The sequence below is a fragment of the Arachis ipaensis genome, chromosome B5, assembly GCF_059453495.1.
Source record: "Arachis ipaensis isolate K30076 ecotype BB chromosome B5, ASM5945349v1, whole genome shotgun sequence".
Classification (NCBI taxonomy): domain Eukaryota; kingdom Viridiplantae; phylum Streptophyta; class Magnoliopsida; order Fabales; family Fabaceae; genus Arachis; species Arachis ipaensis.
This window is the reverse complement of record NC_142440.1, coordinates 18,750,281-18,773,159: the sequence shown is the minus strand read 5'-3', so window position 1 is coordinate 18,773,159 and position 22,879 is coordinate 18,750,281. Positions and strand designations below refer to the sequence as shown.

The 22,879-nt window shown below is 34.6% G+C and overlaps 3 protein-coding genes across 7 annotated transcripts; 2 read left to right on the top strand and 1 right to left on the bottom strand.

The window, feature by feature from the left end:
• Window positions 1–13,058: 13,058 nt before the first annotated feature.
• Window positions 13,059–14,789, top strand: LOC148563506 (chalcone synthase 6-like). The gene is made up of 2 exons (XM_088487776.1): window positions 13,059–13,371; window positions 13,583–14,789. The coding sequence occupies exons 1-2, from the start codon at window positions 13,194–13,196 to the stop codon at window positions 14,572–14,574; spliced, it is 1,170 nt and encodes a 389-aa protein (XP_088343902.1). The 5' UTR covers window positions 13,059–13,193; the 3' UTR covers window positions 14,575–14,789.
• A 1,472-nt stretch (window positions 14,790–16,261) lies between these two features.
• LOC107643179 (uncharacterized) lies at window positions 16,262–18,629 on the top strand. Of its 5 annotated transcripts, none has more exons than XR_015883506.1 (8): window positions 16,307–16,504; window positions 16,613–16,703; window positions 16,864–16,979; window positions 17,086–17,145; window positions 17,253–17,318; window positions 17,498–17,616; window positions 18,069–18,269; window positions 18,378–18,629. XR_015883506.1 is itself a non-coding variant. In XM_016346761.3 (7 exons), the coding sequence occupies exons 1-6, from the start codon at window positions 16,448–16,450 to the stop codon at window positions 18,255–18,257; spliced, it is 579 nt and encodes a 192-aa protein (XP_016202247.1). In that variant the 5' UTR covers window positions 16,262–16,447; the 3' UTR covers window positions 18,258–18,269; window positions 18,378–18,629. The 5 variants fall into 5 exon arrangements, 3 of the variants coding, with proteins under 3 accessions (XP_016202247.1, XP_016202246.1, XP_016202249.1); XR_015883505.1 differs by having other exon boundaries at window positions 18,360–18,629; XM_016346761.3 differs by lacking the exon at window positions 17,498–17,616 and having other exon boundaries at window positions 16,262–16,504.
• Window positions 18,630–19,083: 454 nt separating this feature from the next.
• On the bottom strand, window positions 19,084–21,622 carry LOC107643178 (hypothetical protein At1g04090). The gene is made up of 2 exons (XM_016346759.3): window positions 21,094–21,622; window positions 19,084–20,937 (listed from the first exon to the last, which is right to left on the bottom strand). The coding sequence occupies exons 1-2, from the start codon at window positions 21,320–21,322 to the stop codon at window positions 19,334–19,336; spliced, it is 1,833 nt and encodes a 610-aa protein (XP_016202245.1). The 5' UTR covers window positions 21,323–21,622; the 3' UTR covers window positions 19,084–19,333.
• Between the last annotated feature and the right edge of the window lie 1,257 nt (window positions 21,623–22,879).

Below are 22,879 nucleotides of genomic sequence, written 5' to 3'. Positions count from 1 at the left end.
GGAAGCACAAGAACAACTAGTGCAGTTCTCGAAAAGAGAGGTCCAACACATAGCTCGGGAATCCAACCTCCGAGCAGATGCCCTCTCTAAATTAGCCAGCACCAAGCAGGGGGAAACAATAGAAGTCTCATCCAGAAAACTCTCCACGCACCGTCAGTATTAAAAAGAGGTGACAACTTAGACATAATAGCCATATTCAACCAAAATTTGGGATTGATGACTCTCATAGTCAATTATCTTAAATTTGATAACATTCCTAAGTATGAAAAAGAAGCACGAAGACTCATAAGGGAAGAAGAAAATTATACATTGGTCCACAATATTCTATACAAAAGAGGGATATCAACACCTCTATTAAAGTGCGTCCCAACCTCTAACACCAAAGAGGTCCTAGAGGAAGTACACAATGGCATATGTAAAAACCACTTAAGAGTCTGATCACTAGCCAAGAAGGTGATCCGAGCCAGCTTCTTTTGGCTGACTTTGCAAAGAGAAGTGGCCGAATTCGTCAAAAAATGTCCACCTTGCCAGAAGCATTCCAACTTCCATGTCGCACCACCCGAAGAGCTCATCAGTGTCACCTCACCATGGCCATTTGTAAAATGAGGTCTCGATCTTCTCAGGCCATTCCCTCAAGCTCTAGGATAAGTAAAATTTCTCATAGTAGGAATTGACTATTTTACTAAAAGGATTGTGACAGAACCATTAGCAACCATCACAGCCCAGCAAAGTCAGAAGTTTCTCTACAAGAATATTGTCACAAGGTTTGGAGTTCTCCACTCCATCATCACAGACAATGGAACTCAATTTACCGACTCAACCTTCAGGAACTTAGTGGCCAGCCTTGAAATAAAGCATTAATTCACATCGGTAGAACACTCTCAGGCTAATGGACATGCTGAAGCTACAAATAAAGTTATACTGGTCGGGTTGAAGTGCCGAAGGCAAAGGGAGCGTGGGCAGATGAGCTTCTTTAGGTCTTATTGGGTATCTTGGACAACTTCACATTCCAAAACAGGAGAATCACCTTTCTGACTTGCTTATGGCATAGATGCTATGATTCTTGTAGAGATCGCTGAAGAATCTCCAAAATTTATATTTTACAATGAAGGGGTCAATATCAAGCACAAAAGAAAAAACTCGACCTCCTCCCCGAAGTCCAAGAACAAGCTCGGATCAAAGAAGAAGATCTAAAGCAAAGGATGGTTTTAAAGTACAATTAGAAGGTAAGCAAAAGAAGCTTTATCACGAATGACCTTATACTAATCCGGAATGATATCAAGATTCAGAAGTCGGATGATGAAAAGCTGGCTGCAAAGTGGAAAGGACCTTATAAGATTGTTGAAGTCTCAGGGAAAGGTTATTACAAAGTGTTCGACTTACAAGGGAAGGAACTCCCGAGGTCATAGCATGCGTGTAATTTGAAGAAGTACTACAGTTAGGAAGCACATCTTGTTCCCTGGTGTACTCTTTTTTCCGACTTCATGATTTTTCTCCCGAAAAGAATTTTTTCTAAAAGGAGTTTTAACGCAGCACCATAACAAGGGTTAAGGGTAGACAAAAATCCTTAGTATCAAATTTATGTAAGGCGTTTTCATTTATCAATGATAAATCCATCTTCTCTTTAAAGTTTTTTATACAAACGCATTAATTTAATCTCGAAAAACTGTGAAAATCATTGCCCGACCTAGAGTGGTCGGCAAGATGAAGCGACGAGGTACAAATTAATGTAAAAAGTTATATAAGCAATTTGTGAAACCAACCTCAATAATTAAGCCGGAACAAAATAAAATGTAAAAGTAACTTAGGAAATTCCAATTACACGAAGTCGGAACTTATAAAGGGAAAACATAATATTTTGTGCCGATCTATTTCGCCGACATCGCTTTTAACTTAGCGAAAAAACATCATTAAAATTTGTCGAAGCAAATTTTCCAACTAAAAGGCTATATAGGCTAAGATATATTTCAAAAAAAGGAAGCGATCACTTAAAACCTAAAATTATTATCAAAATGAAGAAAGGTTTTTAGCAAAGATTTTAAAGTTGTTTAAAAACTACAACTAAGGGAAAATAGAAAATGTTCAAAATAACTACCACAAAGACTCACAGCTCGGGCCATACACATAAAAAAATTTCAAAGAATGGAGCTCCTCGCCAGTAATAACGTCCTCGGGCAGAAGAGAACGAGATTGAATCAGAGGAAGGAGGTTGTTCTTTAGGTGAGGATGAGGTAGCCTCATCATCCGTTTGAACAAGTCCCTGAGAAGCTCCCTCGGACTAAGGACCCGATGCTTTAAGGTCGTATCCTCATCCATAGGAGTATCCTCGTCTTCCTCGGGGGCAGGGACTATTTTCCCATCCACCACAATATTATCAGCAGAGATTAGGGAAAGGTCAACCTCGAGAGAAGAACCCAAAATTGAGCCTTTAGATATTTCGTCAGCTCGTCCATCCCCTCAGCAACACTATCCTATAAATACTTGTAGTTATCCCTCACCTTGGAAAGCTTGTCCACCAAGTCAAGTCATTCCCCAAAGACCCTGGTGTAACTTTCCTCAGCTTTCTTTTTTAAGCCCTCAGCCATGGCCAAAGCCGCCTCGGACTGCTTGACCTTTTCCCGGGTTTTGGACAGATCGGACACCAGGGTCTCCTTCTCAGCCTCTAACTCTTTCTTCATCTCCCTTAAAGATGCCACCTCAGATTTCTAGTTGGCCAAAGTGCTCTGAGTGGCGCCTAAGGGGGTCTTCTTCAGCTCATTCAAAAAGGTCACACAGATCTTAGCCGTCCGAACCCTTCCTCAGGCCATGACCTGGAGGTGAGATTCTATAGCAACATCATCCATACTTATAATACTATGAGAAAGGATGTGCTTCTCACTCCAGGCTAAGGCATCAAAACTCTGTTCATAGATGTCCGAGCTAGATGTCTTACGCTTCTTGAGGGCCAGCTCAAGATTTGAAGGGGGCGGATGGTTTGCTTGTTTTGAAGGAGAAGGTACTTGTTTCTCCGAGTTGGAGGAAATCAACTGAAGACCTGGATCGGGTGTAATCTTCACGGAGGCAGAGGCGTCCGAGTCTAACTTGGAAGGCAAGTCCACCCCACTTGTCTCTTGCAGTTGTAGATTGCGAGCGATAGCACTCTTCCTCACGGTCCCTAGATTTTTCATTGCAGCCGACTTAGGAGCTATCTTTTTTTGCACAACATCAAGAAATAAAAAACAAAGTCAGGCATAAAATGTAAGCTTAACGACATCTCAAAAGAAAATAAAAAGAAGGTTACCTAGCTCGAATTGGAGTTGGCTGGGGTTCCCTAAAAATTTTTTGGTATCCAAATAAGGAGTATGACCCCAACACTCCTGGAACAGAATAACTACGCTCTCTTCGAGCTCGTCTAAATCGTCCAAATTGTATTTAACTATCACCAGTTTCTCTTCTCAATATAAAGGAAAACAAGGTTCATCGTTCTCGTCAAAAAATAAAGGTAAGACATTTTCAACAACTCGAATTTTGAAAAAATCATTTTTAAAATCATGGAAAGACTCATCAAAGATAGTAAAAATCTTTCCCCCCTGAACAGTTTGAAAGGAGACCCAACCTTATTTTTGGAATTAGAATTAAAAGGCTTAGTAAGAACAAAGAGATAAAAGAAGACCTTCAGAGAAGGTCGGTCGGACATCAAGCTCCCGACATAAAAACTGGTATATTTTCAGAAAATCCCAAGAATTATGGTGCAGTTGGTAGGAGTGACATTGCAATTTTAGAGGGCATCAATTTTAAAATCGGAAAAAGGAACGCAGACATCTAGCTTAGTAAAGAAACAATCATAGGCATAGAAGAAAGGGCGTTCCGACCTATCAAGTCGGGAAAAGCATATTCTCTCTTTGGGATCAGCAACAACTATTTCATAATTCCTCTCATTCTCCCGATTTACACACAACCTATAATGCCTACAAATTATTCAGCATACTCTCTATCAATCACAGAGACAGGAGTAAGGACAGTTATATGTACCCAGGTCAGGTTGAATGAAACTTTGGTTGACATGTTGTAAATAACAGATCGAGACATAAAAGCTATACCTACAATGCAACAAACAAAAAATCGTCACAAGAGAACTCGGACACCAATCCAAGAAAATCTTATTATGATCAACAATTTTAAAAGGAACAAATTCGAAAACTTCTCGTACACAAAATATCACAACATACTTCCAAATATAGAAATTTTATCACTTTCAAACACGTAAAAGTGACACCATCTAGGGGCAACCATATTTACCTCAAAGTTCACAGCGACAGTTTCAAAGAAAACGTAAAACTCTTCATTACCAACAATATCTCAAATTACCACTCAAAGCAAACACAGATACTATCAAAAAATATGGAAGTGAAAAGAAAGCAAGAAAAAGATAAAAATGAGTACCAACCTCGAAAAAATGCGAAGATAGAAAGGCACGACTAGGCGGCAAAAACGCAAACAATCCTTTCAAAAAGTGCGAACAAAATCCTTTGAAAGGATTCAAGATGGAGAAATCTTGAGTGATGGGACACAGAACAAAGAAAATAAAAGAAGGAGAGAAAGCGAACGTTTCAGAAACAAAAGAAGAAAGAAGAGGAAAAATGTGAAGCATTTATAAGATATAAGAGGCAAAAGAGAGATTTTTCGCACCCTTCTTTAATGTCACGCACGGATCCCGGCCCAACGAAACTACCGCGTAACATACACCACATCATTAAGCAGCGCAACGTTTCAAAATTTTTTGAAACACGTTGAGTACTCGACCTCTTGAAGGCGGCGTACCCAACGAAGGAAACCAAAGTCACAAATGCTCGAGTCTGACCTTATAAAAGTTCGGACTCAAGTATGGGTACTATTCATACCCTAACCCAAAGGGGAAACGGCTATCCACCACTAAAGGTATAAATACACTGACAAGCTTCAGGTATATTCAAGTCCCAATCTACTAAAAAACTGCTTAAAGTCCTTGTTAACTTAAGCATTGGAATCTCTTGCAGGTACCATCCCCCACCTCCTTACGAGAAACTCAGACAGCGGTACCTTGGCACTAACACAAGTCAGATGCTGCTTCGGAAGGAGTTTGGACCTCACGTTCAGCCCCAATCACTATATCAGGTAACCCCAGAACAAAACTATTAAAAACTAATGCATCATTTTAAATGTTTCTTGTACCTAAGTTCTAGATAAATAAATTTAAGAGATTTCAGATTTTTTTTAGAATATACATTAAAAAGTAAATGAAAACAAACAATATCTATGGATTTTGTATGTTTATAACTTAGAGGTTTTAGATGTTCTTTTTTTATAATTTTAGATGTTTTATTTTGTTAGATTTTGAATATTTTTTTAAATGATTTTAGATTTTTTTGTTATTTTTTAATATTATTTCTCTGTGATTTTAAATTTTTTCGGTTAAGTTTCAAATATTTTTTTCAATAATTTTAAATAATTCCTTTGTATTTAACAGTTATATAATTGGCTAATTTGTTAAAACGTTAGCAGAAAGAGATATTAATTGTCTAAACTTTTTCTTATAAAAATGACTGATTTAACTATTAACTTTTTTTAGATACGTAGCATATTATGATTGGAGGAAAAAAAATGACGATAAATATATACATATAAGTATATTGTGTATAAAACTAAAATTAAATTATTTATATAAAATATATATTAAAATAAAAAATATACATTAAAATTATACGACGTAATATATGTATATATTTAATTAATTAATATTAATTAATTTTTTATTATTATATAATTATTTTTTCATATATATTTTTTGAAAAATTTTTGAGTTAGAAAATTCTCAGAATTTAAAATTTAAAAATAATTAGACAAAGGTGAAGGAAGAAGAGTGCTAAGGAGTCAATAATTTTTGTAATTTGTAACTATCAAATAGTCATCAATGATAATTTTAATGGTATGAGATTTTATCCGATAGTTCATTTTTCTTTGTTGGTTACATGCTGGCTAGAATTTGATAAAGTTGCTGGTCTCCTAGACTTTTTTTTGAAAAATTCTCTCATAAAATAAAAAAAAAGTCTAGGAACCAATAATTTTTATATTTTATGGCCAACATTTAACCATAAAAAAAAAGTTAATAATCTTTTATCATTAAATATAATCTTCCACCATTAAAAAAATTATTAATAATTAATTAATGATTACAAAACACAAAAATTATTTACTCCGGCACTCCTGTAAAATAATGGAATTTAGGGAGTATATAGGCTCGTAGTTCCTACATAATAATGTTAGCAATAATGATGTATGGAAAAATTGCTTTTGGTAAGAATATAGATATTTTCATACTTGCCTTACGACGAATGACCTGTGTATTCTGAGTTGAGTTCTGACTTCTGACTATTCTCTTTCTCTCTTTTTTTTCCCTCCTTTTCGTTAACAAACCCAATCAATGGGCCGTGATTTTATTACAATCTCAACTGTTTTCTATCTGTCCAATAACTTTCATCCAATTTCACAATTTCGTCACATTTTGTACTATATATATATATATATATATATATATATATATATATATATATATATGTATGAGAGAGAGAGAACGAAAACTAGGGTGAAAATTATTGTTATCAATGTGAACGAGTATTTTTGGGAAAAATCATGAATTATTGTTAGAGGTTGTTCAGTTATAAATAAACTAAAGTAGTTAGTATAGATTTTAATATTAACAAAATATTCGTTGAATAATTAATAGAATAATATTATACGATGAATAAAATTTATTATTTTTTATCAATACTTAATCTACAAAAAATATTTTTATATTAAATTTTAAATTTTAATAATATAAAAATAAAATATTAACAAAGAATATTAATTAATATTGATAAAAAGTATTAATTTTTAACATTTATCTAATTAAAATCTTCACAAAAATTTAGTGGCAACTAATATTTTCCGAATAAAATTCTTGCCAAAAAATATATCTAAAATGAGGATATGGGATTGGTATACCTTCAGCAGTTAAACACTAGTCCTACCTAGTCATCATCTTCGTACATTATCATGTAGCACAAGCTAATTAAGGTCATAGCTCTGCCAACTTTTCTCTTTATTTAAATTTTTTTTTTCAACTAGTTACAAATTTTTATACAATTATATATACATATAAAAGACGTGGTTCAACGTTAACGATAGATTTCAACTTTCCTCTTTTCCATCGTATTAAATGTACAAGCAACTGACCAAGCCTTGATGTACACCTAGTTTATTTTCCTAGTTGCTCATCAGGTTGAAAACTATAACATATAGTTAGAATATACTCCAAATACACAACATATTCCTCTTTATATAACTTCTATCTAAAAATAAAAGGCTTTATAATATAACCGGCGGTGGTTTATAAAAAGAAGATGTGTAAATTAATATACCAACAAAAAAGAAAAAAACAGAAAAAGGTGTTATATATACCCGTGCAACATATAAAACAAGAGGGTGCATGCTGAGAACTGACAAGGAACAAATTTAAATTGTAACGAATTGAACTAAAAAAGAAAGAAGTTATGAGACGTGGAACAATTAGAAGCAGTGAGTGATGCAGCTATATCATTATGTGAATTGATTATTATTTTCCGAAAACAAATTGCATAAAAATAGTATAATATAAAATAAAATAAAAATATATAAGCATTTATTGTTTGGTGAAGAAGACTAAGATAATAATCAATAAGTGATATGGTGGTAGTGTGACAGAGCCACAGAGGAGAGTCTACAAAGTCATGCGAGCTTTGGGCTCCCAGGCTTCCATGCAACCACCAAAATCACCACACACACATCCAGTCAAAGTACCCGTCCTTGAATGTGGAAATGTGGAAACTATAATAAAGTTAAATTAAAAAATTAATTATTTTTAGACTAATGTCAGTGATTTTTTGTAATTATTTTTGTTTTAAATTTTAAATTTAAAAGTTAAATATTAAATATTAACTTTTAATATTTTTAAATTCTAATTCTAAATCATAAATTTTCTAAAAATTAAAAAATAAAAAAAATCATTATAATAAATATATATTAAAATTAATCATTAAAATTAAGTATTAATATAAAATATATATTATAAATAAATTAAACAATATATATCTATATATAAATACATTATTTTTGATTTTGATAATTAATTTTAATGAACATGTCATTCATATCCATACCATAAGTCTATTTTAAGTAGGTCTAAGACTATTGGATAATAACGGAGTGAAAGATCGTAAATCAGTAGCTGCTAAGAAAGAGTAAACTCTAAGAGAAGTAGCAGCTATGAGACAATTGTTTGTTTCTCAATGCTATAATTTATTCCAATATATTAACATGTATTTTACATTGTGGTTAATTCTGTAACCAACTTTTTATGTATACTAATATAATTAATAAAATTAATATTATCACTACAAGAAAAACATTAAATACAGTCAAATTTATTGTCGGATTTAGCATCGTAAAATAGTGGTAAATTTATCATCAGATTTACCGGTAGTAACGTCTAATTCGTAAAGTTAAGTAATTATCAGTAAATTTTATTTTCTAACAATAAATCTGCCGGTAATATTTAGAAGAAAAATAAGTTAAATTGGCACATCTTTTACCGTCAAATTTCAATATTTCTAATTAGTGAAACAATGTATTTTGGTGACATAATAATTTACCGTCAGAATTTTCTAATAGTAAAATCGGCGTATAAATTCAAATCACAAACCTCTTTTCCGTCATTTGAACCCTCACCACCATCTCTCTCTCTCTCTCTCTCTCTCTCTCTCCCTCCAGTCACCATCACTCTTGTCATCTGCCCTGCCGTCACCGAGACTACCGCCATCGCCACCCTCTCTCCGTCTCCGTCAACCCTTTATGCCAAGCTCTCCTTCTTCCCCTCCCTCTTTCTCTCTCTCTCCTTCGTCGTCACCACCATCTGCCATCACCATCATCTGCCGCTACCAGCAACTTTGGCGACTACCACTGCAACATCCACTTCTTCCCTTATTTCTTACTCTGTTCTTCATTATAAGTTTTTGAGCAACTCTTTTTCAATTCCTTTAATTTTAGTTTACTTTAGTTTATGTTTGAGTAGAATTTTAATTTTAATTTTGAATCAGTTTCAAAGTTAGTTCAGTTTAGTTTAGTTTTCTAATCTTAGTGGATTTAGGTTGATTAATTTAGGTTAGATTCAATGCATTAGGTTTTAAATTGTTGAAGTGTTTGGAATTGTCTAATTGTGTTAATTACTGCGTTGATAACTGTTTTGCTGAGAAATTATTGCTGAGATTGTTTGATAATTGTTTAATTTTAGTTTAATTTAGTTTAGGTTTGATTAAAATTTCAATTTTAATTTTGAATCCGTTTCAAAGTTAGTTCAGTTTAGTTTTCTAATCTTAGTGAATTTAGGTTGATTAAGTTAAGTTAGAATCAATACATTAGGTTTTGAATTGTTGAAGTGTTTGGAATTGTCTAGTTGTGTTAATTGCTACGTTGATGACTATTTTGCTGAGAAATTGTTGCTGAGATTATTTGATAATTGTTTAATTTTTGTTTAATTTAGTTTAGGTTTGATTAGAATTTCAATTTTAATTTTGAATCAGTTTCAAAGTCAGTTCAGTTTAGTTTTCTAATCTTAGTGGATTTAGGTTGATTAAGTTAGGTTAGATTCAATACATTAGGTTTTGAATTGTTGAAGTATTTGGAATTGTCTAATTGTGTTAGTTGCTGCGTTGATGACTATTTTGTTGAGAAATTATTACTGAGATTGTTTGATAATTTGATATTTGCAAACATGACAACAGGTAGAGGTGTTGCGGATCAAGCTATTGGTGGTCGTGGTCGTAGCCATGGTCAGGATAGAGGGAGCGAGGGTTTCTTCCGGTATCCCCAGGACTTTTGGATCCTTTCCCTCTACTCCGACCATCCCGGTGACACCACATGTTGCGGGTTTAGCGGACTAGCCATTTATCATGGTCCCTAACTCTAACTATGTGCCTCCGTCTATGGCGACGCTGCTACCTCCTACCGCTCAGCAGCTCGCATCCACATTGACATCGCCTCCAGTGACGGATGCCGCGGCCCCGGAGTCCAGCCACAGAAGTGAGGCAGCAGCTGATGCCCCTCCACCATCTTCCATCGTACGGTTGATCATTTGGCCTGATGGAGGCACGGGATAAGTATCATGTTTGGTCTCATGTATTTTCTGTTTATGATTATCGTTGAAAGTGTCTAAAATTTGATTATAGTTTAGTAGATTTATGTTTGAATGTTGGTTAGTATTTTTATTTTTCAATGATTATGATTAACTTTATTGCTGAAAGTTCCTGAAAATTGATTCTTGTCTAGTGAATTTAGGTTGATTTGGTTGCCTGGTTAGTGTTTCATGTTTTAATGATTATGGTTGTTGCTGAAAGTTCATAAAAATTAATTCATGTTTAGTGAATTTAGGTTGATTTGGTTGTCTCGTTAGTGTTTTAAGTTTCAATGAGTATGATTAACTCTATTGCTGAAAGTTCTTGAAAATTAATTCCTATTTGGTGGATTTAGGTTGATTTGGTTGTCTAGTTAGTATTTTCTATTTCAATGATTATGGTTGTTGCTGAAAGTTCCTAAAAATTTATTCTTATTTATTGGATTTACGTTGATTTAGTTGCCTGGTCATTATTTTAAGTTTCAATGATTATGATTCCTGTTTAGTATATTTAAGTTGATTCTTGTTTGTGGGTTGTTAGGTTTGCATCAAATAACAACGTATGTACTCAGGAGATGACCAATTTCACCAAGCTGATGTACGACCATCCCTGACCCAGCTACACGAAAAATCCCCGCTGAGACCAAGGATGATAGTTTCACAAATGGACGGTAATTATTTTTTTTAGTTTCAAACATTTTTAGCTAGTTTATATCTTCTATCATACTTAATTAATTTTAAAGTTTCTTTGTTGCAGCTGCACTTTAGATGAAAGCTGAGCACGGCCCTACCATCAAGAAGATATTTGACCATAGAATGGGTCGGCGACTCTAGCTGATGCTGGATGATGTTCGTCAGGGGATGGGACCACTGGATGACCTGGCTCCGACCGGAAATAAAGAAGGCCTTGTTTGTTCTTTGGGAGATTGATGAGGGGTTCCGACGTCAACGTCTCACTAACAGAGCTAACAGGGTCTTGGCCAGGTCGCCCAAGTATACTGGCGGCTCAGCGACCTTCATGAAAACTAAAGCCAAACTGATATGTAAAGTGACTTTAATTTTGTTAATAACTTAGTTATATTCTTTTGTATATCATTACTAGGCATCCTAATCATATTGTTTCAATGCAACATGTGTAGTCAAAGTTGTTGGATCGCGGGCGACATTGGCAAAGACGTTCAAGCATATCCACACACTAAAGGAGAACAAAGAGAGATTTGCTGATCAGCAGTCTCAGGATCATTATCTGAGTAAATATACATCTAATTATCTTCTACTATAAAATTACTAGAGATTAACTATATGTCTGTCATACTAATCACAATAACTTGTGTTAATTACGCATGAGTCATATACACAGAGACTAGAGGCCACGATTCAGCAGTCTCAGCAAAGTGGAGAGGACCTCACCGATAGCTCTACAGCTTCAGTCGTCGATCCGATGCGGTTTGGCGCGAGACCGCCTCAACACCATACAAAAAGCGCGTATACGAGATGTGGTCGTTCTTCGCTAGCAGCCTTCGCACCTCCACATTGAGGCCGTCGTCAAGCTCCACCACTAGTCAAGCACGAAGAAGGTGTGGATTTGAGACTGTAGGTGCAGGAGCTCCAATACAATTTTCAGCAGCAGGCTCAAGAGCTTAATAATTATCGGGAGATGTATCAGGAGAACCTCACCCGCATGACATCTACGGATGAGTTTAGGCTGGAGTGGAAAGAGTCGCTGGAGCGGATGCAGCCTATGGAGGCTCAGATGGAGGTGTACCTGGCCTAGATGCGCCCCACTGGCATCAGCATCGCTGTTGGTGATAGCGATCCTGCTGGTGGCATATGGACATCACCGCCTTCTACGCCGCCAACTCAAGACCACGGGACCGACGACGAGGACGACGATTACCTAGATCTGTAGTTATTAATTTTTTGTTTTATTATTTCATTATATTTATTTAATGTACTTGACTTTTAATTTATTTACACATTGTATTATTTATTTTAAATAAAAGTTTTTTATTATTTATGAATTGACACTAATCGTGTGAAAAAGTTTAAATTTAAAATTAAAATTGATCATTTATTTTAAATTAAAAAAAATTGATATTATCGTTAAAATTACCATAGGAATAATCCGACACTAATAATGCGTCAACAATACCGGTGAAAAAATTCGTCAATAATCAATTGATTTTTCGAGTTGACAGTAAACATTTACCAGTAAAAATTATACCGTCTAACTATTTTTGACAGTAATTAATTTACCATTGGGTTTTATTTATTTTTTCGATAATAAATTTAACGGTACTTAATATTTTTCTTGTAATATATGACCACTTATAACACTTATTATTTTTATGTTATTTATTATGTATATACATTATTTTATTTTGTTATTATAAAACAGACTGTGTTATTCAACAACATACATGACATGATTGTTGTTTGAAATAACAATATTTTCCTCCTTAATTAGCGATTTTAAATTTGATTTTAATTTTATTCTTAAAAAAACCATTCGATGCACATATATTCTATGTTAACATATCGCTAAACAAAAAATCACACTTAAAAGAGGTAATATAGACCATTCAATTTGATCATTATTTTGGTGTCAATTCAATTTGACAATTGCCTAAATGGATGACTATTCCACATTTTGAATCCATAATTTTGAGGAGTTCATACGGAAACAATTAAGATCTCCCTTTCTCATCAATTTAAACACGAAAAAAAAAGGCAATCTAGAATTGTTCTTGGAAATATTACATTATGACATGGAAATAATGGTAAGGTAGCACGTGAAACTCAGCTACCCACCTATCCATAAATCTTTCGTTACAATGGTGGATATAAAACCCCATCTTCCACTAACAAGTGAGCAACACAACACACCCTTTAATTATTAGCTACTGCATTTCCTTCATTGATCCTAATAATATATTTCGCAGTGCTACCTTGCTAGCTTAGCCATACACCCCAAAGAAGCTAAGAAAAGATGGTGAATGTGTCTGAGATTCGCAAGGCTCAAAGGGCTGAAGGCCCTGCAACTATAATGGCTATTGGCACAGCAACACCACAAAACTGTGTTGATCAAAGCACTTATCCAGATTATTACTTCAGAATCACTAACAGCCAACACATGACCGAACTTAAAGAGAAGTTTCAACGCATGTGTATGTATTCTAATAATAATCTTATTTTCATCATCGTATCACTCAATTTTTGTAATTAAACTCCAATTACTCGAATTAGGTCTATACCTAAAATTAAGCTTTATCACGTTAACGTTAAAGCACCAATGATATAAGGTGACTCCTAACATATTTGATTTGATGAATTCGTGATAGTAATCGATGTCAATTATTTATTACAACTAATTTTCAGGCGACAAATCAATGATAAAGAAGAGATATATGTACTTAACGGAAGAGATATTGAAAGAAAACCCTAACATGTGCAAATACATGGCACCATCGCTGGATGCAAGGCAAGACATGGTGGTTGTGGAGGTTCCAAGGCTGGGAAAAGAGGCGGCAACGAAAGCCATAAAGGAGTGGGGTCAACCAAAGTCAAAGATAACACACTTGATCTTCTGCACCACAAGCGGCGTTGACATGCCCGGCGCCGATTACCAACTGACGAAACTCATAGGCCTCCGTCCGTCCGTGAAGAGGTACATGATGTACCAGCAAGGCTGCTTCGCCGGCGGCACGGTGCTCCGTTTGGCGAAGGACTTGGCGGAGAACAACAAGGGTGCTCGTGTGCTGGTGGTTTGTTCTGAGATAACCGCCGTGACTTTCCGCGGTCCAAGCGAAACACATTTGGATAGTCTTGTTGGGCAAGCATTGTTCGGTGATGGCGCTGCTGCACTCATTGTTGGTTCCGATCCTCTGCCTCAGATCGAGAAGCCTATCTTCGAGCTTGTTTGGACTGCTCAGACTCTCGCTCCCGACAGCGAAGGCGCCATTGATGGCCACCTTCGTGAAGTTGGACTCACATTCCATCTTCTCAAGGATGTTCCTGGCATTGTTTCCAAGAACATTAACAAAGCACTCAGTGAAGCTTTTGATCCCCTGGGAATCTCTGATTACAACTCCATCTTCTGGATTGCTCACCCTGGTGGCCCTGCAATCTTGGACCAGGTTGAAGACAAGCTCAAGTTGAAACCTCACAAGTTGAGAGCCACACGTGATGTTCTTAGCGACTATGGAAACATGTCCAGTGCATGTGTCCTCTTCATCTTGGATCACATGAGAAACAAATCACTTCAACAACGCCTTCAAACCACTGGTGAAGGTCTTGAATGGGGTGTCTTGTTTGGCTTTGGACCTGGCCTCACTATTGAAACCGTGGTTTTGCATAGTGTGGCTATATAAAACGGTCGAGTAAATTAATGAGCTTATTATTTTATTTTATTTTATTTTATATATGTATGTGATGTGTTTCTGCTAAATAATGCATGGCTAATAGTTTTATGGCCGAGAAACATTTGTGTCTTGATCATTAATTTCTTTATACATCATGCTATTAAACAGTGTATAATGGCTACTATTCAATTGTAGTGTGAATGTGTGATATATATTCAGTTGAATATTTCTACATTTATTTTTCATTTTTGGAACGAGTTAAGTTGTTTTTTTTTTTAAATTAGAACGTAATTAGTATAGCAGATTTGAGATGTACCATCGGCAAACAGCCAGGGACGGAGCTAAATTAGTTTTTTGGAGGGGAAAATATAAAAAAATATAACTTTAAAAAAAGAAAGAAAAAAAAAAGAATAAGGGGATCAATATAAAAGTTAAAGGATTATATACATAAAAAATTTTAAATTGAGAGTGCACGGCCCCCTTAGAAATTAGAATGTACAAGCATAGCCAAGCACCAAATTAGAAAAATATGAGATGTTGACCGGCTATCTACTTCGGGTTATGGATGATGCTAATAGAAAATGTGGACAACTGCTTTTGTTAGGCATTTTTGTTTTACTTGTTGAATCTAAGTGAGAAAGCTTAAATTGTTAGTTAGTGTATATATATGTATAGAAAGATTTGATATGGCAACTAATAGTTGTATCCTTCAGTCTTAAATTGAAATATAAGCTGATGATAAGATGAGCCAGACTGCCAGAGTGCTTCTGTTCAATTCAATAATAATCTTATAATCAGCAAAGATAACAAATTAAAGACCAATAGAAAAGCTTATTTGAGTCCCTAACAACAGAGAGATTTGTGTAACTATTATTCTTGATTCTAAATTAATAGATAATTATTTATAAAAACAATTGAGAAAAAATAAAAAATAATTTAAAACAATTTAAAGGTATTTTATTTCATTTTTAAATTATTGTTTATTTTATTTTATATTTTTTTAATTATTATTAAAATAATATTAAATTTAATAAATATATAATCATAATATTAAATTAAATAAATAACTTTAGATTCTTAACTTTCTAATATTATCGTTTATTTAATAGAAAGCTATAAATATACATCTACATTATTAAAGAGTCATACAAAAAAGACAATAATATAAAATTATTTTATTTAATTTAATATTTATAATTATATATATATATATATATTATTTATAATTATATATTTATATCATTTAAAATTATTTATTTATTTTAATAATAATTAAAAAATACAAAATAAAAAAATACTATAAAAAATTATAGCTTCTTATGATTTTCAAACTATGATTTTTATACATTAATTTTAAACCAATTCTATAATATTTATAAATTAGTATTTAAATTTTGTATAATTTATTTTTTATAATAAATTTTAAATTTTTTAAAATTATTTATTTTTAAATTTTTTAAATTAAATATTAATTTTAAATTTTTTAATAAATTAAGCATAATCTTTTAGATACCATAGCAATTACCTTATTCTGGTCGAAAGTTGAGTGTTGCACGAGATAGCTCAGAGCTAGCAGCGGTCAATAATGATATCTAGTCTTTTAAAAACAGTTAGAATAATAAGTGTCCTAATAATTAAATTATTTATTAATATTAGATTTTAATTAAAGATAAGCATAGAAATATTCCATAGTTTCGTTTGAATTTTATGTTGTTGGAAGATGGGAAGAAAATTCTTAGAAAAGAAAGGAAGAAAGCACAAGGCAAAGCTAACCCCGCTTCCTTTGTCCACTGTCGATAAAAAAAAAAAAAAAAAGCTGAGAGTTTCTTAGTTCATTGATCATTCTCTAACAAATCGTAAAAATTCCAAACAAGGCATAAGCATGGGTCAAGCTTTTCGGAAGCTCTTCGACGCCTTCTTCGGCAACTCCGAGATGCGGGTGGGTGCGGTTCCTCCCTCTTTCTATTTCTGATTGTGTTGTTGTTTGCATGATAATCTAATCTACCTTTCTATAATATTAATGTATTTTTGATGGATTGATTTTCAGGTTGTGATGCTTGGTCTTGACGCAGCTGGCAAAACCACCATACTCTACAAGCTTCACATTGGAGAGGTTCTTTCTACTGTTCCTACTATTGGTCCGTCCTTTCATGTGTTTCCTAACCTCAATTAACTTTAATTTCTCTTTATACCCTAAATATTTTGATTTTGCTACCTTTAATTGTTGCTTCATGTTTGTATTAAACTATCAATCTATGTATGTATGCATGTATGTATGACTTTACATATTCTTTTTAGGGTTCAATGTGGAGAAAGTTCAATATAAGAATGTGATATTCACTGTTTGGGATGTGGGTGGCCAAGAGAAGTTAAGGCCACTCTGGAGGCACTATTTCAATAACACTGACGGTCTGGTATGAATTCAACTCAAGACAAGTTTTTCTTTTGCTCTGCTATGCTTTCCATGGGCTTGTGATTGTTATTTATATGCTGGCGTCATGATGTGTGCCATTTTTTCAGATTTATGTTGTTGATAGTCTGGACCGCGAGAGAATTGGCCAAGCGAAGCAGGAATTTCAGGTGAAAACAAATATAGGTTAATATCATTATGTGTGAGTGACAAAGTGAGTGTGTGTATAACCATGTTATTTTAAACAAATTTAACTGGTTAAATGGGTTAATTGCAGGCAATCATAAATGACCCATTTATGCTCAATAGTGTCATCTTGGTCTTTGCTAACAAACAGGACCTGGTATGTCTTTGTTACTTTTTCTCTTTAGTCTATGATATTTCAGCTGATTGACTTTAGATTAAGGTTATGTCTTTTTAATCCTCCCTGAACAAGTGGTTAGAAGCTTATTTAGGAATATCCGTTCTTAAATTTCACCTGTGTAAAAACCGCTGACCTACCCCGCTTCATGCATGCTTCAGTCGAAGAGGATTTTGCTGAGGGACCATGTTAGGAGATATAAATTTGCTCATATGCATGTGACTAGCAGCCCTGAAACACCACCTCTTGATCTTTCCCACAGTTGTAAAATCAACCAGAGGTAAAACCAAAAGGTCCTTATGTGAAAGGTCCAGATGAACTCTCTGCCACTGATATATATGATATAGGCTGCTCTTGTAGTTTCATCTCGAATAATGTTAAAAAGCTTCTACATCTCTGTGGATGATAATTTAGAGTCATTTAGGTGGCCCTTCTCTCTCCTTATGTATGAACAAATGGGCAGATAATTATAAAGGAATATAATACTATGCACACATACCATATTTTGGCTTGTATTTATGTCTCCAATGTCAAGATAGATTGATTACTAGAGATATTCAGGATATTTACCAAGCAGATGGATGAAGTGAACTTATAGAATTGTTTTAACCACTGTATACAATTATTAATACCATAACAATAGCAGAGTTTTCCTCTTGAACAAACTACGTTTAGCTTTGCCTTATGCTTAAGTCTGATTATAAGTGTTAAATATTTCCCTTTTTCCTTTAGAGAGGAGCTATGACACCAATGGAAGTATGTGAAGGACTTGGTCTATTTGATCTGAAGAATAGAAAATGGCACTTACAAGGCACTTGCGCGCTTAAGGGAGATGGCCTTTATGAGGGCTTGGACTGGTTGGCTACAACTCTAAAGGAGAGAAAAGCTGCCGGATTCTCCTCTGTAGGAACCTCCTTCTAATTGTGACTCCAGGTTTGAATTTCTTTTGTTACTTATATACTCATGATTTACTTTCCATTTTTATCATTCATTTCATTACATTTATAAGAGTTCTATATACAGATGTTCTATGTGCTGCAGCTATTTTGGCCTGTCATTGATGAATGGTAGAGTTTGGCCATTTTCATTAAGGGCTACAGAACTGTAATCAACTCTCTTTTCTTTTTAGGAGTTGCATCAGGTTTCATCAATCTGATGCTGATGAAGTATATAGTTTAGTTTCAGGGTACTTAGATATATGACTCTGTTACAATGTATAGAAGCTTAAGCTTGGTGATGTAAACTAATTTTACACTCGAGAAAATTCTAATGGCATATTGATTTTGACCAAAACATTACGAGCCTGTCTGATTAATTATTAGGGTATTTTCCCTATCTTGATTTTCTTATAATATATCAATATATATTTCTCGTCGATCGGAATTTCTAAGGGGGGAAAGTTATCATGTATTGGTATTTCCAAAATATGTATGCGTGTCTTACTCCTCCGACAATAATTTATGTGAAAAATCTGAATTGAATATTATTTTCCTTCATGTAAATGATTAAACAAAATGGCTACTTTTATGTCATTTTCTGAGGACCGAGATGTGTTTAGTATTTGAAGAGGAAAGTAAAGGTCCTACGTTTAATATTTAATATTTCATTTCTTTCATTCTTGTTAATATCCCTCGTCTACTTCGTGTAGTACACGTAGTTTATACTGGTTGATATATCATTGTTTATATTCAGTTCCTTAGAAAGACCAAAAGACATGGTAACAAGACCCAAGAGACCAAGAACAAGATTGATATAATGACCAAATCAATATTAGCATTACATAAATATTAAATAATGAAGCACCGCTCTAAACCATTGAATTACATAAATCTCTCTGTATTTGAACAAAGGAAGGGAGAAAAAAAAAATCTCTGTATGTGCACCAAACTATACAAAAATAATACAAATACAATACAATTACAAAACTATCCCAGACTTTGCCGATTAAAGGAATCGGTGTGATATGAACACAAGAATATGAATAATTGAATATCAGTTCACCATCTTTCATCTCCTATCCAGTTATTTTTCTCTTTTGGCCCTGTAGGACCTTCCTCACCATACAACTCCACTGGTAGCTTTTTAACTAAGTTCTCGAATGAACTTCGAAGCCTGAGTGGCAGAGCATTGATGATCTTATCCAGCTCAGTTTTTGAATCATAAACAATTTTGGGACCCCACTCTCTCATAAACTGCAACCACTGAGGCTCACTGACAGCATCTCCTAGGTACTCAGCTGCAACAACCTCGTACTGAGAACTAGAATCCACATACAAATTGCTTCTAGTAGCATCATTCCTGATCCCAATTCCAAGCTTTGAAGACCCTTGGATATAGGTTCCAGCATGTGGGAAACTTGCATGTCCATTTCTTGACGAGTAAACAATAGCTTTGTTGCCATCAACATACTCCAAATCTTGGGCATCCACCCATTTACCACCACTATGCTGTGAGAAATAGATACTCCAAAGTTCTCCAGTGAAATTAGATATCCGAAGTGTGAAATGCTCCCAATCTCCCACATGCTCTCCAACCTTGCTAAAAGGCATACTCATAATTCCTAATTTCAGAGTGGAAGGTCCATTGAAGGGGCAAAATACCCACATGGCAATGTCTGTGAAAGTTCCACCTAGAGCTGGCTTCACATGAGCATACAATTTTGCACTTTTCAAGTCGCCGCGTTTCACAAACTCCCTTCGATCATCATTCGGCAAATCTATCCAAAACTCCCCATCGTTTGTCCCTCCAACCGGTAAACTTGAGCCGGTTGCATCAATGGCCTCACCCATTGTTGTGCCTTTTCTGTACAAGAGTGCTCCGTTGCTGAAGAACCATTCAACAGAAGACGGCAAGTAAACTTCCTCAGGATGAAAGAAAACAGTAGGACCATAGTGCTCTATGAGTGCATGTATTTGTTGGAGTTGTGGCATTGCTGGTAGCATTGAGTTCAAATTCTTCAAGCATGCAATTGGTAACTCTTCTCCTTTGATCCAATAACTACTGCAGAAAAATGTCCCTACTGAAACTCCTTTCCCCCACATGCCACGATCACTCGGTCTCAAACTCCATACCTGAAATGGAATCTCCGGAATCACAGAACTAGCATCAAACGTTGCACGGTAAGGTTCACATATATCAGTGAGATCGGCACGAACACAACTAATTTCATCCAAATGAGGCTTTTCAGGCTTGTGAGTAACCAAGTAGCCAAGAGCTTTGTATCCTTTAGGAGGCAGGGGTATCCAAAAGTAACCAGAACCATTCGACACTTCCTTGCCTCCTGCATTAGAACACCATACCAATGTATAATCAAGGGGATTCCTCAGAGCCGGCAATTCATCGCTGTCGCGAATTTCAGTACTTTCGGATTTGGAAGCTTCTGCTTCCCTAGCCACAAGTACAAAACCCCTCAAGGGCTTGTAGCAGGGCTGACAATAGTGACCGAGAACGCGGAATCCATCCGGTATTCCTACAGGCTTATAGAATGCAACAGATTTTCTAATGTCTATTGTATCACTGCTGCTCCAAACAAACTCAAACCTTGTGATCTCACACACTTCAATTTCACCAAGGCTAACAATTCCCGAAGCAAAACCTTGTCCTGCAATAACAAATACAGTTAACAAATGCACTCATCACTAAGATTTAAGATCTAAGCTCTAGATATCTAATCAGTATAATAAGGTTTGATTTGCTAACAGAATTAACTAAGATTTACATAACCGTAATTGCACATCATAAATATTAATCTAGTTACCTTGAGGCCATTGAGGAAGAGGAGCAGAGAGAGAAAAGGTTTGAGGGAGAGCGAGGGTATTATTGGTGTTGCGAGTGGTGGTTCGGTTCCAAACGAAGGAGAAGCATTTGCAGGTGAAGCGAGGCATGTGGAGGAGTAACCGCAATAACAGGTGAGTTGCAAATTGGAGCTTCACGTTGAGGTTGATGGTTGAAGTCACCATGATCATCAGAGTGTGGATCTTCTTCATAGTGCTCCAAAATTCAAAGGTCGCTGACTCATTGAGTTAGTGGGGCCCTCGCATTCTTTCACTCTCGCTCTCGCCGGCCATGCTTTGCTTCTTCGTAATTTAATTGCCGTCGGTCTGTCGCATTCAAGTGTTATATAATTATAATTATTATCATTGCTTTCGGTTTGCTTGTTGGGTTGGGTTTTGTTTGATTCTTGCCACCCCGAAAGTTGAGGACCCTAATTAACCACGCTTTCCTTTCTGTATTGGTATCTATTCCCGTTCCCATGGGATTGGACTAGTAGTCTAATCGTCAACCAAACAAAATTGATATTATATTTGATGTCAACTGTTTTAGTTTTTAGATCACAATTTTAATCGTTAATCTATTGGATTTTTGCTAAGCAGTGCCGTTAAGACATTGAATTTTTGTTTTCTTATATTTTTTTTTGGTGACTAGTTTTCTTATATTATAAACAATGGGGAAGAAGCACTCAAAAAAAAAAAAAAATTCAAATTATACCGATATTATTTTAGAAAATATGATTCTATCAAAATCTGTAAAGAAACTAAGAGAAATACAAAAGGATAAAAGAATATATACAAGGTGAAAATACCGTTGAAGTTAATTTTATGTAAAGTTGATAGATGGAAATTATTAGATGATAATTTAGTTAAACCTATCAAATTATTTAACGATTTTCAATTATCAACTTCACGTAAAATTGCCTGTACCTGAATTTTCATTATATAACAATCGTATTGTAAATCATGTCTATATAAAACCAGTGTATCTACACAACAATTTATTTTTCTAAATTCATGGTAGAGACTCTAACTCTTCGATCATAAAGATATATAACCACATCCACTTTTGAGTCTATTTTCATCTTCAAAAATCTATATTCAATGTCAAATCTAATTCAAACAGATATTCTAAAATTCAGTAAACATCACAATACAGGTGCTGAAGTTAGTATTATAGGCCGCTAAAATTTTTTTATGATTTCTGAGAATTCCTCCACATATCATTTTTTCATCTTTTTACACAAAGTCATCTAAATAAGTTTAATGGATGGGAATTGGGGACAATTAACACACTTTTTTTCGTGAAGAAAAACATTGAATACCGTCAAATTTGTTAGTGGATTTACCAAAAAATCAGCTGGTAATATGTTTATCATCGGAATAAATTCAACAGTATAAACTTCGATTATCGGCGAATTTTTTCGTCTGCTGCTAATTACCGTCAGAAAATTTTTGTTGGTAATTTTTACGGTCAGATTTTTTTCTAGTAAATCCAACGGTAATATATTATTAATTAATAAATAAATTAATAATTAAATCCGCCGGTAAATCTAGGGGTGAATGCGGATCGGATATGACCAAAATGTCGATCTGATCTGCACTAAAATCATCGGATCGGATCCAATATCTGCAGTTTTTAAGCTTGGATCTGATCCGCACATTTGCGGATCGAATCGGATCGGATTGGATATCGGATATATCCGCAAAACACAAAAATATTTTTAAAAGCTTATTTTTATTAAAAAAATATCAATCAAATTCATTTTTTCT